The following is a 16,905-nucleotide window of genomic DNA, read 5'->3' on the forward strand; positions in this document are numbered from 1 at the left end:
GGCCTGGCAGGCAGGCAGCCAGGCAGACAAGCAAACAGGCAGCCAAGGGGGGGGGAGGCAGCCAAGGAGGGGGGAGGGGGAGGGCCCCATAGACACACTCACTCTCTCACAAACACACTCACACACACTCACTCTCTCTCAGTCACAAACACACACTTGCATCTGGCAGGTAGGGAGGGGAGGGGGCCCACCGTTGCACACACTCATTCCCACACACACACTCTCTCTGTCACAAACACACACTTGAATCTGGGAGGGAGGGGGGCCACCCTGGCACACACTCTCATTCTCACAAACATTAACATGCCCACACACACACACTCTCTCACAGAGACACTCGCACACAGTCCCACTCTCACACTCACAAACACAGGGAGGGAGGGTGGCCATCATGCCACACACTCTCATTATCACACACACACTCTCTCACAAACACACTTGCACACACTCACTCTGTCACAAACACACACTCGCACATGACAGGGAGACAGGGAGGGGGTCCACTGGCAGGGAGGGAGGGAGATAGGGAGGGGGGTCCACTGGCAGGGAGGGGGGTCCACTGACAGGGAGGGGGGGCCACTCTGGCACACACTCTCATTCCCAAACACACACTCTCTCTCTCTCACAAACACACTCACAAACCCCACTAAAAAAGAATAACACACACATACACTGATGCACAACATGCACACTCACTCACTCTCTCTCTCTATGTCACCCCTTCAACAATAAGCACACTCAAAGCCTAACATCACTTCAATACACAACTGTGAGACACACACACACAATATCACAAAAGCACAGACACTCACCCCCAACCTCCGAATCAACCTCAGTCGCTTACACACACACACAAACTGTCTCTATGACACAGACACACACAATGTAGCTACGTGACACACATGATCTTTCACACGCCCCCCCAAAACCACAGAAGATGCACAAGGATAGATGCACACTCAATCTCTACCACACTAATACAAGCCAACAACAACATGGCCAACCCCCCCCCCCCCCAAACCAACAAACGCTGACCCCTCTCCAAGCCCCCTGCCACACCCTCTCAGATCAGCTTCCAAAACCCACCCTCCCCTACCAGCCATTGTGAGACATACACACAATACCACAAAAAAAAAACCATACACTAGCAACCAACCTCCCAGTCCACCCCACCCTCTCTCACTTTCACACACATACAAACACTATCTGTGATACACACACAGACACACTCTCTGTGTCACACACACAGTGAAGCACAGTTACAGATCGCAAAACACGCCCCCTCCCCAACATTGTTACACCATAATCGCCCCCGTGCTCCAACTCTGCCGCACCCTCTTTCACTTCCACACACACAGAATCACAATCTATGTTTATGACACATGATCTTTGTCTCTCACACTCACAACCACCGCCCCCCCAAATCTCCCCTAAAAAAAACACACACACAGAGATCCACAACATGGAGAGATGGACGATCACTCTCTCCCCCACCACACCCTCACAGTTCAACCCCCCCCAAACCAACATTTACAACAACAACAAAAAAAAACAGACAACACCACACTAATACAAGCCAACAACAACACGACCAACCCCCCCCCCCCCCCAAGTTAAAAAATCATATTGCAAATAATACAAAAATGTCAATTCTTCATTACCAACACAACAAAATTATCCAAAAAAATCCCTTTCAAAACAATCATTGCTGAAAACAAATAACCTTGCTAGCGCCAGTTTCATTACTCTCAGAAACGGGCCTTTTTTACTAGTGTAATATATTTTTCAATTAGCTTTCAGAAGTCAAAATCTCCTTCCTCAGATCAGGACAGCATGCTGCTGTTATGGTATACTGTCTTGACCTGTGGAAGGAGGTTTGGGCCTCTGAAAGCTGTCCTCTTTCTCCTCTTAACTCTCATGCCAAAGTTTCATGTCCATTTGTCATTTTTCTCTCTCCTTTTATCTTGTTCACCTCTTCCACTACATCCATCTCCAACACTGTTTTTTTTTTCTCTCAGCATTCTTCAATTTATTTTTATTTTATCACTCTCTTCATTCATTCATTCTTACTATACAATCTTCAATTTCCCTCTTTTTACTGTGTCTACCTACAGTTTGCTATCTTTTTTTTCTCTCACCCTGGATCTCCCCATTCCCTTTCCTCTTATTCTCCGGTCTTTCACTAACTCTATCCTCTCCCCCATTCCATCCAGCATGTCCTTCTGTCTCTCTTCCCAATTCCATCCAGTGTGTCCCTCCTTTCTCTCTCCCCCCACCCCCCAATTCAGTGATCCACATCTCTCACCCCACTTCCATCTAGTGTGCCCCTTCTCTCTCTCTTCCAAGCATCACCACTTTCTCTCTTCTCACTTCTATCCAGCATCGCCCCTCTTTCTATCCTCACCCTTCCATCCAGTGTCTCCCCTCTCTCTCTCCCCCCTTCCATCCAGCATCTCCCCTCTTTCTCTTCCCGCTTCCATCCAGCGTTTCCCCTCTCTTCTATCCAGCGTCTCCCCTATCCCCCTTTTCCTTCCAATGTCTCCTCTCTCCCATCCAGGATCTTCTCTCTACCCCCTTTCCATCCAGTGTGTCCCCTTTTTCTCTCCTTAACCTTCCATTTAGCAAGCCCCCCCCCTCTCCTCCAACCTTCCATTTAGCATCTCCCCTCTACCCCTTTTCCATTCAGTGTCCCCTTTTTCTCTCCTCATCCTTCCATTTAGCATGTCCCCCTCTCTCTCTCACCCATCCTTCCATTCCATCCAGCATCTCCCCTCTGTCTCTCTGCCGGTCTTCTGCTTCCTCTGACTTCAATTCTGTTCCAGAGGAGAGGACCGACACAGCTGACAACGTGCAGCTGAGCACGTTTCTTCTTGTTTTGCCACTGCTGCTGCAGGTCAGAAGAAGAAGCAGTAGAAGTGGTGGCAGTGGGAGGGAGGCGGGACAAGTAGTTGGGAAATGAGAGCAGGAGCAGTTTGCAAGCTGAGAAGGGTGGGAGCAGACCCAGAGTAATTGCGCCTCTACACAACTGTGCCCTGTGTGGCTGCACCTCTCGCACAGTCCTGTTCGTACTCCCTCCCCCATCACCTTCACTACTCCAGGAGTAACACAACTGTGTCCATCCTCCCTCCCCCATCCCAGCAGTAACACACCTGTGTCCATCCTCCCTCCCACACCCCCATCAATAGTGCTCTTTACCGATCCTCTGTTGACCTAGTCGGCCCGAGAAAAGCCAGATATCCCATTCCACAGCTTAGGATTCTTTTGGATAAAGCAGACAAAGATCCCAGCCTTGTTCAGAATTGATTCCACACAAAAGGGACAGACCGGAGGGAGAAACAGGAACAGGTGGGCTAACAGATGGAAGGAGAATGATACCATAGCGTAAAGGAGCAGTAACCCAGGGGAATAAAAGCCAAACAACCAAATCCCAACTACCAGCCACAAGAGTTACCCTGCCTCAGACTATGCCACACCAGCTACATGATGCAAGGTTCCACACTAGGAGTTACCGCCCAGGAAAAAGATCTAGGTGTCATCGTTGATGATACGTTGAAACCCTCTGCTCAGTGTGCAGCGGTGGCTAAGAAAGCAAATAGAATGTTAGGAATTATTAGGAAAGGAATGGAAAACAAAAATGAGAATAATGCCTTTGTATCATTCAATGGGTGACCGCACATCAAAGACAGTGTGCAATTTTGGTAATCACATCTCAAAAAAGATATAGCAGAGTTAGAAAAGGTACAGAGAAGGGCGACAAAAATGATAAAGGGGATGGGACGACTTCCTTATGAGAAAAGGCTAAAAAGGCTAGGGCTCTTCAGCTTGGAGAAGAGATAGCTGAAGGGAGATATGATAGAGGTCTATAAAATACTGAGTGGAGAGGAACAGGCAGATGTTAATCACTGGTTTACTCTTTCCAAAAATACTAGGACTAGGGGGCATGCAATGAAGCTACTAAGTAGTAAATTTAAAACAAACTGGAGGAAATATTTCTTCACTCAAAGTGTAATTAAACTCTGGAATTCAATGCCAGAGAATGTAGTAAAAGCAGTTAGCTTAGCAGGATTCAAAAAATGTTTGGATAATTTCCTAAAAGAAAAGTTCATAAAATTATTAAGATGGACTTGAGAAAATCCCTGCTTATTTTAGGATAAGCAGCATAAAATCTGTTTTATTCTTTTGGGATCTTGCCAGGTACTTGTGACCTGGATTATCCACTATTGGAAACAGGATACTGGGCTTGAAGGACTTTCGGTCTGTCCCAGTATGGCAATGATTATGTTCTTATATTCTAAACAAACAGCCATAAGACTGTTGTCCTTGGAGCCCAATTCTTGATTCGGGCTGTGCCAGTTCAGCACATGCCCACCATCTGTTGAGACAGAAAACTGGTAAATTGCTCAGCTACACCAAACCTAACATCAGTGAAGACACTACTGAAAAAGTAATGATCCTCTATCTCCATCTGCTAACACAGTGGTATAAACTCATACATTTGGGCCGGGCTGGTAGGATAAGGCATGATCTCTAGAATCGTAGACAGTTTGAAGATTACAGAGAGAACCCTCTCTACCTATAGATTTATTCTTTTGTATAGGCTTAGGAGGGCAATTGTACCTCCATTTAGGAGAGCCTACAGAATACAAGTATAACCTGGTGTCGGTGCATCTTACATTTATGTGCTAAAGTTACACCAGCCACAGACCTGATCAGTGGTGTATCTAGGTGGGTCCACTGGGGCCTGGGCCCCCACCCAAATTTTATCTGGGCCTCTTTTTTTGCTGGCAGGGATCCCCAACCCCCACCAGCTGAAACCTTGTCCAGTGCCAATCTCTGGCACCACTGTGTTCCCTGCCCTGCTCTCCCTTCCTCCTCACATCCTGCACGCTCCTTTCAATGAAATTGAGCAGGGAACATGGCAGCGCCGGAGACCGGTTCTGGAGAAGGCTTCAGCTGGCGAGGGTTGGAGACCCCCGCCAGCCAAGGTATTTGCTGCTGTGGGTGTGGCAGGGTGGCGGGGGAAGCGATGAGGCAGTGGGGGGAGTGGTGATGGGGCAACAGACTAAAATGTGCCCCCTCACCTTGGGCTCTGGCCCCCTCCCACATCGAGGTCTGGCTACGCCCCTGGACCTGGTATAACTGCAGTCACATAAATGCGGCAGGGACATGCATAATTTACAGTATTCTGTAAGTGAAAGACACACCTATGCCCTGCCTATGCGTATGCCCCTTTGCATTTACCCATTATGCCAACTGCGCATGCCATTACAGAATAGTGCTTAGGCACTCTACTGGGAACATTCTCGTATTCTGCAAATTTATGTGCACTAAGAGTGCATAAACGCAGGTCTCCAGTTAGACCTCCATGTCAAGGTAGACATGCTGAGCAAGTCCTGGGTTCTGCCCCACTGTTCTCGGGTTCCCTAATGAAGTCAGCTGGTAAATTGCATCGCTGTGCATGCTGTGGTGCGAAGTCTAGAGTGGCTGTGCCAGGCCTCCCTTGAAATGAAACTATCCCCCTAATTCTAGAAAGCTGCATGCCCCAATTTCTGACTAGTGTACAAATTTGCACCGCAACTTATAGAATAAGGTCCATTGTGTGCCCAACTTAATTAGTTAGCTGCTAATTGCCACTGATTGGCAGTTACAAGACTAACTGCCCTTAGTTGGTATTCTATAAGCTACGTGTTCAATTGCACAGCGCACAACTTCAAGAGCTGCACGGTTATGTCAGGCAGATAGGTGCGTGGGTTTTAGAATATTAGCATTTATGCACTTCACTGCCTACAGTTAGGTGCCAGCATTTATGCTGGTCATTGAGGTAATGTAAATGTTCAGGCCTAAAGTGAGGCATGTATTCTATAATGGTGGCTGTGCGCTAAGTGCAAATTCTAGAACAGCAGTTGTGTGCACATCATCCCGGCACCTAACTTTAGGCAATCTATAGAGAATTACCCTCTATATATTCAGCCTACGTATGCCAGCTCGTCATGCTGGTCCAACCTCCTCTCACACATACATGGCAGTACAGACTGTGAAATACTACTTACCTATCACATCGTCATCCCCATCCTCTTCACAGATCACCATGCGCTCCTCGTCACTTGTCATGTCTTCACTGGCAGCGCGTTGTGGCCTATATGGACATGCTGCAAGATGGGGTGGTCTGGCCTGCATTGTCTCAGATATTGGGGTGGCAAAGGGAGAGGAGGATTCCTGGCTCCCATATGGAGGTTTCTGGTCGGAAAATGGAGATAGGAAATAGCACAGAAAGCAAAAGAATAGAGACTCTGGAAAAAACAGCAGTACACATCCGTTCCTGGAGCAGCTTCCTACACACCAGGAAAGATCTATTCTAGAGAGCCCTTTCCTGTTACTACTGTGCATTCATTCCCATCCCACTTACCTGGGTAAGTTCTTGAAGAGTTTGGTTCTCTCTTTCCCTCCGGTCTATGCTCTGTACACAACTGTGAGAAAAGGCTCGTGGCCGTGTGAGCTGCGTTGCTGTGGTAGCTGTATGTGGCAGTTGTTCAGCTGAAGGATGACTCATGGCTGGTGCACCTGATTTCACCTCTGCACCCAGAAGGCTCGCTGGAGTAAGCAATATGTCAGAAGACACTAAAAAGAAAAGACAAACAATGGGTATCCACAGTTCTTTATAGCACCCCAGAAAAAAAAACCAAGTAGACTATTACAGGTCAGTCCTGGCAGCAGACTGTTTTAAATCTTCAAGCAGCACCTGAGGTGCCTCAACTTTCTTTAAGTTAGTCACCTTATTTTCTAACTCCTCTTACTCTCTTACCTGTCTATATATTATCCATCTCTCTGACCTCATGTGCAACTTTCTTTAAATTAGTCACCCTACTTTCTAAACTCCTCTTACTCTCTTTACTATCTATATGTTCCATCTTTGCTTACACCCTACACTGTCAATTAAAATGTTCTATTATGTATTGTGTTGACATTGTAAGTAGTATATTATACCATACTTTGTATTGTTATTTGAATATTTTTACTGCTGTAACTATTGCCCATGTTTGATTTATTCTTACTGTACACCACCTTGACTGAATTCCTTCAAAAAGGTGGTAAATAAATCCTAATAAATAAATAATAAACTAATCCTGATGCCAAACAAGTGATCAATAAGTTCCATATAGTCCTATCACCAGAGTGGAGGTATAACAAGGCATGCAATGCACAGAAGCCAAATCAGTATAAAGCATAGGAGCCTGAGCCACCTGCTCTTTCAGCATAATCTCACCTCCCGCAGCAGCTGCGGTGCCTGTCTCAGACATGCTCCGCTCTCTCATCTCCTTCTGGGCTCCACTGGATCCCGGCACTGTTGTCTTGATCTCAGAAGTGGACTTCTTCCGATCCTTATTGCACCACTTCCAGTCTGGGTGTGCCTTAAAATGGGCCTCCTTCACCTGCACAAAGGGAACAGAAACTGTAAGATTGCCAATGACGTACTCATGTATACAAATACCAACATACATACAATGGTCCATGGTGCGACTGCACCTTGAGTATTGTGTTCAATTCTGGTTGCCGCATCTCAAGAAAGATATAGTAGAATTGGAAAAGGTGCAGCGAAGGGCGACTAAAATGATAGCGGGGATGGGACGACTTCCCTATGAAGAAAGACTAAGGAGGCTAGGGCTATTCAGCTTGGAGAAGAGACGGCTGAGGGGAGACATGATAGAGGTATATAAAATAATGAGTGGAGTGGAACAGGTGGATGTGAAGCATCTGTTCACGCTTTCCAAAAATACTAGGACTAGGGGGCATGCGATGAAACTACAGTGTAGTAAATTTAAAACAAATCGGAGAAAATTTTTCTTCACCCAACGTGTAATTAAACTCTGGAATTCATTGCCGGAAAATGTGGTGAAGGCGGTTAGCTTAGCAGAGTTTAAAAAGGGGTTGGACGGTTTCCTAAAGGACAAGTCCATAAACCGCTACTAAACGGACTTGGAAAAATCCAAAATCCCAGGAATAACATGTATAGAATGTTTGTACGTTTGGGAAGCTCTGGATTGGCCGCTGTCGTGGACAAGATGCTGGGCTCGATGGACCCTTGGTCTTTTCCCAGTATGGCATTACTTATGTACTTATGTACTAACACACAACATAGACAAGCACACATTGAGAAGAGTGTCTGCAGGATGCTGACCCAGTCACTTCTAGAAATAGCTAAGTACACACTGCCAGCCTCACACTCACATGCCTCCTGTCTTCACACCCCTTGCCCCTATCCTGTTCATCTCCACTGTACCTGGAAGGCTAGGTCGTGATACTTCTGCTTCTCCTTCGCCCCCAGCGCATACCACCACTCCCCCAGAATTTTGCTGACAGTGCGGTTATCCTGGTTGGGATGCCTCTGGTGCACCAAGGCTCTGTGCCTCTTGCTGAAGATCATGAATGCATTCATGGGACGGCGGATGTGGTCCTTCTCCCGCTGTTGGGACATTGTTAACAGCAGAATTTATCTCCATTAAAATGACTCATTCCTTGACTGGAGTGGATTATTAAATTGTCAATGAACTAAGCTCGTTACAGGTGTGCATTTCCTAGCATGGCCTGTCTAAAGCCTCTCAGAATATATCTATTAGAATTCTTTTTGCATTGCCCTGCATGCCTCTTTCCTTTTTTTATACCTTGTTGGGGCTGCGTCCATCCTTCTCAGATGAGGAATCTCTGTCCTTTGGCAGAGCACTCAGGGATTGGGTCCGGCGCTTTCCCGGCTGGCTGGGGAGCTGAAGCTCTGGGGAAACTGTAGGGATAAATCTGCAAGGAACAGCGAGCATTAGTGAAGATCCCTCCCAGGTTACGAGTCTCAAGCTTCCATCACAAGCTCATAATTCTCTCTGCTTAAGGCCCCGATGCTCAAAAGTAAACACGGGCGCTAGAGACCTTTAGTGCTGTACTAGCGCCCGCATTTACCTGTGCAGAATGTTCAGAGGGGTCTAGCGTGGGAAACAATGAGCGTGCCAGGTATTAGCACAGACATGCAAATGCAGTCAAGCTCATGTAAATGAGGTCATTTTGTATTCCTCCTCAATGCTCAGAAAAGTGCACCTGAAACAAAACTGCCTTACTGCTGCAAAAAATAACACCAGGTATGAACAGGTGTTATGGAGTTGGGAGGATTTCTCATGATTCTCATGTTTCTCTCATGATTCTTTCTGCAAAATCTTCCAGTTTTGATTGCTTTTGGAAGCAGAAGGAAGCCCGTGCAAGCCCTTGAGCGCTGGTCGTGAGAAACAGCAGACCCAAGTGAAAGCACACATTGGCATCTTGTTTCCTGCATCTAAAATTTAAAGCATCCTTGCTAAAAAAAAAAAATTAAAAGTGCCCAGTGAAAGCACACACTGGCAACTAAATATAAGCGTCCAAGCTTTAAAAAATTTAAAATGCTTATATTTAGGCTGCAGAAAACAGACACCAATGTGTGCTTCACATTTGGGTTTTACCAGGCACACAGAAGCCAAGCTTACGGTGGAACTCTTCTGCCCATATACCGAGCACAATCCTCTGGCACAACTCCCTAATTCTCAACACTATCAGCACACCTATATTTACATTTCATTAGCATTGATCATTGGGGCATTGTTCTTCTGCGCTGTTCCGGTGGTATTTTTACAGCGCTATTCAGACCAGTACTGGAGTTTTATGCATCAGGACCTAAGAGGAGGAGGAGGACAGGTGTGAGCAAGTCTCACATTCATCTCCCTCCCAGTTTAAGCAGGTAGCTGTGAATGAGTCTTAGGTTGATCTGTCTCTCAGCCTGAAGAGGGGTGGGATGAGGGGTTCTCAGATTTCCATCTATCACCTAAGAAAGAGCTCAGCATGCTCAATGAGACATGTATCAAACCTACACGACCATATTTTCACACATACAACACATGTGTTACATGCATTTTTACAAACTGCATGCACCCCCTGAGCATTATATGTGTGGGTGCACTCTAAAGGTGTATTTTTACTAAGACGTGTTAATTGCAAAATTAGTGCATTTGTCTTTAAGGCTTTTTCTTTTTAGTTTTCTTTTTTCGCATGTTTCATGCACTAATAATACCTGCAAGAACCTAAAAGAAAAGTTCTTAGAAACAAATGCATCAGTTTTGCAATTAACACATATTTTATTTTTCCAAGTTTATATCTCGCTTGAAACCTAAGTGGGTTACAATCAAACATTCAGAATTTAAAATATGGACAACATTTTTTGTTGTTGTTTTTATTGTTGTAAACCACTTACTTGCCTGTACTGGCTCAATCTGCGGTATACCAAATGCCTGGAAATAAATAAAATAAACATCGAACACTCCGCCAACAATTCTCAAAAATAATTTGGGTTATTTTCTCGAAGTAACTATTTGAGTCCAGTCTGAAGTTATCCTTCCAGGAAAGCTTTCACAAAATCAATGAGTTTTCAGGTATTTCTTAAACTGTTGTCTATTTGCATTGTCTCAAATGTCCTGGAAGCCTATTCCACACAATAGGACCAGCAATCGAAAGAGCACATGTACAAGTTTCTGCAAAATGATATGTTGTACTAGCTGGAATACATAATTGTTTTGCCATTTCAGAACATAAGCCTCGCCTTGGTTGATACATAGTCAAAACATCTAGAAAATACACAGGTACAGCAGCACAAATCCACTTACAGATCAAAGATAACACCTTAAACATAACTATTTCACTGGTAACCAGTGCAGTTCTGTCAAAAGTGGAGTGATATGAGCAGACCTCTGAACTCCCACAATCAGACATGCTGCTGGACGACCTGCAGGGCCTGGAATCTTGTAGCTAACATACTAGTTTACTTTTACAGAGACACAAATTTGTGTGCATTATACGCATAAAAATATGGTATGCTTACGCATCATCGTGGTCACTCTCCGTCTCACTGTCTCCATGTGGTGGTGGTAGCTCTTCCACCAGTCTCTGGACCTCTTCATCATTGGGGCAGGGTTTGCTGGGATCTCCGCTGGGCTGAGGTGCCAATGCTGGACTTTCGGGATGAGCCAGGCCCAGCGATGCTGGCTCACCCCCTGTAACGCTGGAGGGCTCATGGGCAACAGCCGAGGACTCCGGTGGTTCTGTAAAGATTCAGTGGTAGGATGAAAGGGTTCATTAGGAAGTAAATGAGAGCGCAAGTCTGCATAAAACAAAACAAGAAACAAAAGAACAGCGCCAGAGTGGAAGACCCCATAAACGAAATCCAAGACACAAAATCTCAGAATCTGTATATTCTTCAGATACAACGTTATATATCCAGAAATGCTCTTTAATGTCTTTTGCTTTAAAATCATCATGTATTTCACCACCATGTAACCCAAAACCCTCTGTTAAACCAATTGTATGTTCTCTTCTACCTCCATTACCCTTGAAGAATTGTAAGCCACATTGAGCCTGCAAAGAGGTGGGATAATGTGGGATACAAATGCAATAAATAATAAAATAAATAAATAATAAAGTGTCAACAAGGAGTCACGTGATGCTGAGGCTGCTAAGTAGGCACAGGTGACAGCTGATCCTGGGCCCCAATGCCTTTATCAGCTTTTCTACCTCGCTATTTTTTTAACCTTCCACCGCTTTCTTGTAAGAGTTCAGCGATATTTCAGAGACTTAGGGAGTTTTCAGTGGCTATGGCATCTAAAATCCCACGGAAAGAGCGGAATCACCAGAAGGTAGGCGAATCAAAGATGGCGGAGGACCACTTAACTGGGCCGAATTCCATCAGCTCCACGTGGGTAGCAGGGATAGCAGCAGAAGGTAGAGCAGCCTTCATTCCTTCTCTGATTTCTTACAATACCAACAACACCTCCCTGATGTTGTAGATCGGCTTTTACACCAAGAGACCCAACAGCAGAGCCTGCAACCCAAACTGGAGTGCTTAGAGGAGAAAATGGCTGACAAGGAGAATCTCTCTAGATGCAGCAATCTTTGTTGGAATCCCCAAATCTAAAAATGAGTCAGACCTGTGTGGGTTTATGAAAATTCAAACTACTGCATGTAAGTTATGCATAGAGAGAGCACACAGATTGGGCTTGTTGAAGGTGACTGGTAAAAGAACGCAGACAGTTAAGCTTTTGAATTATGACCAGAAGCAGGAGATCCTGAGAGCTATGAGAGTGGTTTGCTTTATGAAATATGAAAAACACATCTGTACACATTACACAATACTAGTAACATTTGGGGCCTGGGAAGGCCTCATGCGGACTCTGGTCCTCAATGGTAGGACTATTACTTGGGGATGTGGGGGAGGGTTTGGGAGGTTGTGGTGCTTTAAGGGGTGGAGAGGAGGTAGAGAACAGGGAGGATGGTATATTGTTGAGTCACTGGTGAGTTGGGGGTTTAAGGTTACCTGATCTATACAAGTACAATCAAGAATGTCTAACTAGACACCTGAGGGACTGGTTTCTGGAAAAGAAAGATTATACCACTATTCGGGTGGAGGCAGAGTTGTTCCCTCCTTGACATTTTAACTTTCTATTACAGATACCTAGGAAGGCACTCCCCTCTAACACACAAGGTTTTTCTAGAGCCCCTTGAGGAAATTATAAATGGACCTTACTACTTACTGAGGTGTCTCTCCCCACACCTCAGACCTACTACCTATTAGGGGGAATGCAGGTTCTCTTTCTGGGGTTGAAAATGGGACTTTTTGAAGGTGGGAGGGGCTGAGGATTTTGCACTTGGAACATGTGCTGCATCCAAATGGTACTTTGTTACTGTTACAGGCTTTGGGGGGAGGTGCTTTTATTCAACTGGTAGATGCTTTTGCTTACCACCAATTGCAACATTATGTTTCTTGCTTTAGCAGAGCTGTACTGGCTGCTCATCACAGTGCTGGGCTAAGTTCTCTTTTAAAATTGAAAGATAGGGACAGCTTGTCAGTCTCAGCACTGACCACAGCAATCCTAAAGTTTTCCCCTCAGAAAAACACACTGCCCTTAACAGCCAAATGGGGGGTAGATTTGAATAGACCACTTGCTTCTCTGGATCTTGGTAAATTGATTGCTCGATCCCAAATTTGACAATAGCAGTGGACTTAAGGGAATGCCAGTTTAGAGTGCTACATCGTGCATATCTTACTCTGACCCAATTGTTTCAAATGGAAGGTACTGATACAACCTAATTCTTTTTTTCATTCTTTTTGGGACTGCTCTGCAGTTCATCATTTTTGGGCACAGGTTGTCGTTACTTAGAACACCTTTAGAAATTGGCTATACCAGTCTCAACTGAAGGGTTTTTTTGTTAGATAAATATGAAGTGTTCCCATTGCAGAGCAGGGGTCACCGTATGCTTATCCATAAGGCGGCCTTACTGGGTAAAAAATTTAGTTCTGGAAATCTGGACTGTATCGGAGTCACCTTCCTTTGGGGTTGGTGAAGCGAATGCTACATACCTGTAGAAGGTATTCTCCGAGCGGGCTGATTGTTCTCACTGATGGGTGACGTCCACGGCAGCCCCTCCAATCGGAACACTTTCCTAGCAAAGGCCTTTGCTAGTCCTCGCGCGCCTATGCGCACCGCGCATGCGCAGCCGTCTTCCCGCCCGAACCGGCTCGTGTTCGTCAGTCCCATATGTAGCAAAACAAAGGCAAGGGAAGACACAACTCCAAAGGGGAGGCGGGCGGGTTTGTGAGAACAATCAGCCTGCTGTCCTCGGAGAATACCTTCTACAGGTATGTAGCATTCGCTTTCTCCGAGGACAAGCAGGCTGCTTGTTCTCACTGATGGGGTATCCCTAGCCCCCAGGCTCACTCAAAACAACAACCATGGTCAATTGGGCCTCACAACGGCGAGGACATAACTGAGATTGACCTAACAATTTATCCAACTAACTGAGAGTGCAGCCTGGAACAGAATAAAAATGGGCCTAGGGGGGTGGAGTTAGATTCTAAACCCCGAACAGATTCTGAAGCACTGACTGCCCGAACCGACTGTCGCATCGGGTATCCTGCTGCAGGCAGTAATGAGATGTGAATGTGTAGACAGATGACCACGTCGCAGCTTTGCAAATCTCTTCAATAGTAGCTGACTTCAAGTGGGCTACCGACGCTGCCATGGCTCTAACATTATGAGCCGTGACATGACCCTCAAGAGCCAGCCCAGCCTGGGCGTAAGTGAAGGAAATGCAATCTGCTAGCTAATTGGATACGGTGCGTTTCCCCACAGCCACTCCCCTCCTGTTGGGATCAAAAGAAACAAACAATTGGGCGGACTGTCTGTTGGGCTGTGTCCGCTCCAGATAGAAGGCCAATGCTCTCTTGCAGTCCAATGTGTGCAGCTGACGTTCAGCAGGGCAGGAATGAGGACGGGGAAAGAATGTTGGCAAGACAATTGACTGGTTCAGATGGAACTCCGACACAACCTTTGGCAAGAACTTAGGATGAGTGCGGAGGACTACTCTGTTATGATGAAATTTGGTGTTAGGGGCCTGGGCTACCAGGGCCTGAAGCTCACTGACTCTACGAGCTGAAGTAACTGCCACCAAGAAAATGACCTTCCAGGTCAAGTACTTCAGATGGCAGGAGTTCAGTGGCTCAAAAGGAGGTTTCATCAGCTGGGTGAGAACGACATTGAGATCCCATGACACTGTAGGAGGCTTGACAGGGGGCTTTGACAAAAGCAAACCTCTCATGAAGCGAACAACTAAAGGCTGTCCTGAGATCGGCTTACCTTCCACACGGTAATGGTATGCACTGATTGCACTAAGGTGAACCCTTACAGAGTTGGTCTTGAGACCAGACTCAGACAAGTGCAGAAGGTATTCAAGCAGGGTCTGTGTAGGACAAGAGCGAGGATCTAGGGCCTTGCTGTCACACCAGACGGCAAACCTCCTCCATAGGAAGAAGTAACTCCTCTTAGTGGAATCTTTTCTGGACGCAAGCAAGATGCGGAAGACACCCTCTGACAGACCCAAAGAGGCAAAGTCTACGCTCTCAACATCCAGGCCGTGAGAGCCAGGGACCGGAGGCAGGGATGCAGAAGCGCCCCTTCGTCCTGTGTGATGAGGGTCGGAAAACACTCCAATCTCCACGGTTCTTCGGAGGATAACTTCAGAAGAAGAGGGAACCAGATCTGACGCGGCCAAAAGGAAGCAATCAGAATCATGGTGCCTCGGTCTTGCTTGAGTTTCAACAAAGTCTTCCCGACCAGAGGAATTGGAGGATAAGCATACAGTAGACCTTCCCCCCAGTCCAGGAGGAAGGCATCCGATGCCAGTCTGCCGTGGGCCTGAAGCCTGGAACAGAACTGAGGGACCTTGTGGTTGGCTCGAGATGCGAAGAGATCTACCAAGGGGGTGCCCCACACTTGGAAGATCTGGCGCACCACTCGGGAGTTGAGCAACCACTCGTGAGGTTGCATGATCCTGCTCAACCTGTCGGCCAGACTGTTGTTTACGCCTGCCAGGTATGTGGCTTGGAGCACCATGCCGTGACGGCGAGCCCAGAGCCACATGCTGACGGCTTCCTGACACAGGGGGCGAGATCCGGTGCCCCCCTGCTTGTTGATGTAATACATGGCAACCTGGTTGTCTGTCTGAATTTGGATAATTTGGATAATTTGGTGGGCCAGCCGATCCCTGAAAGCCTTCAGAGCGTTCCAGACCGCTCGTAACTCCAGGAGATTGATCTGCAGATCACGTTCCTGGAGGGACCAGCTTCCTTGGGTGTGAAGCCCATCGACATGAGCTCCCCACCCTAGGAGAGACGCATCCGTAGTCAGCACTTTTTGTGGCTGAGGAATTTGAAAAGGACGTCCCATAGTCAAATTGGACCAAATCGTCCACCAATACAGGGATTTGAGAAAACTCGTGGACAGGTGGATCACGTCTTCTAGATCCCCAGCAGCCTGAAACCACTGGGAAGCTAGGGTCCATTGAGCAGATCTCATGTGAAGGCGGGCCATGGGAGTCACATGAACTGTGGAGGCCATGTGGCCCAGCAATCTCAACATCTGCCGAGCTGTGATTTGCTGGGACGCTCGCACCCGCGAGACGAGGGACAACAAGTTGTTGGCTCTTGCCCCTGGGAGATAGGCACGAGCCGTCCGAGAATCCAGCAGAGCTCCTATGAATTCGAGTCTCTGTACTGGGAGAAGATGGGACTTTGGATAATTTATCACAAACCCCAGTAGCTCCAGGAGGCGAACAGTCATCTGCATGGACTGTAGAGCTTCTGCCTCGGATGTGTTCTTCACCAGCCAATCGTCGAGATATGGGAACACATGTACCCCCAGCCTGCGAAGTGCCGCTGCTACTACAGCCAAGCACTTCGTGAACACTCTGGGCGCAGAGGCGAGACCAAAGGGTAACACACAGTACTGGAAGTGACGTGTGCCCAGCTGAAATCGCAGATACTGTCTGTGAGCTGGCAGTATCGGGATGTGCATGTAGGCGTCCTTCAAGTCCAGAGAGCATAGCCAATCGTTTTCCTGAATCATGGGGAGAAGGGTGCCCAGGGAAAGCATCCTGAACTTTTCCTTGACCAGATATTTGTTCAGGGCCCTTAGGTCTAGGATGGGACGCATCCCCCCTGTTTTCTTTTCCACAAGGAAGTACCTGGAATAGAATCCCAGCCCTTCCTGCCCGGATGGCACGGGCTCGACCGCATTGGCGCTGAGAAGGGCGGAGAGTTCCTCTGCAAGTACCTGCTTGTGCTGGAAGCTGTAAGACTGAGCTCCCGGTGGACAATTTGGAGGTTTTGAGGCCAAATTGAGGGTGTATCCTTGCCGAACTATTTGAAGAACCCACTGATCGGAGGTTATGAGAGGCCACCTTTGGTGAAAAACTTTCAACCTCCCTCCAACCGGTAGATCGCCCGGCACTGACACTTGGATGTCGGCTATGCTCTGCTGTAGCCAGTCAAAAGCTCGTCCCTTGCTTTTG

At 46.9% G+C, this 16,905-nt stretch overlaps 1 protein-coding gene across 1 annotated transcript in view; it reads right to left on the reverse strand.

The window, feature by feature from the left end:
* Positions 1–16,905, reverse strand: part of CIC (capicua transcriptional repressor) — a 326,490-nt gene that overhangs the window by 109,724 nt on the left and 199,861 nt on the right. The window contains exons 4-9 of the mRNA XM_030212241.1: positions 10,886–11,105; positions 8,661–8,790; positions 8,279–8,461; positions 7,265–7,430; positions 6,407–6,618; positions 6,051–6,237 (exon numbers count right to left, since the gene is read on the reverse strand). Of these exons, the coding sequence (XP_030068101.1) occupies positions 6,051–6,237; positions 6,407–6,618; positions 7,265–7,430; positions 8,279–8,461; positions 8,661–8,790; positions 10,886–11,105 (1,098 nt within the window). The remainder of the gene's footprint in view (positions 1–6,050; positions 6,238–6,406; positions 6,619–7,264; positions 7,431–8,278; positions 8,462–8,660; positions 8,791–10,885; positions 11,106–16,905) is intronic.

The sequence above is a fragment of the Microcaecilia unicolor genome, chromosome 8, assembly GCF_901765095.1.
Source record: "Microcaecilia unicolor chromosome 8, aMicUni1.1, whole genome shotgun sequence".
NCBI lineage: Eukaryota > Metazoa > Chordata > Amphibia > Gymnophiona > Siphonopidae > Microcaecilia > Microcaecilia unicolor.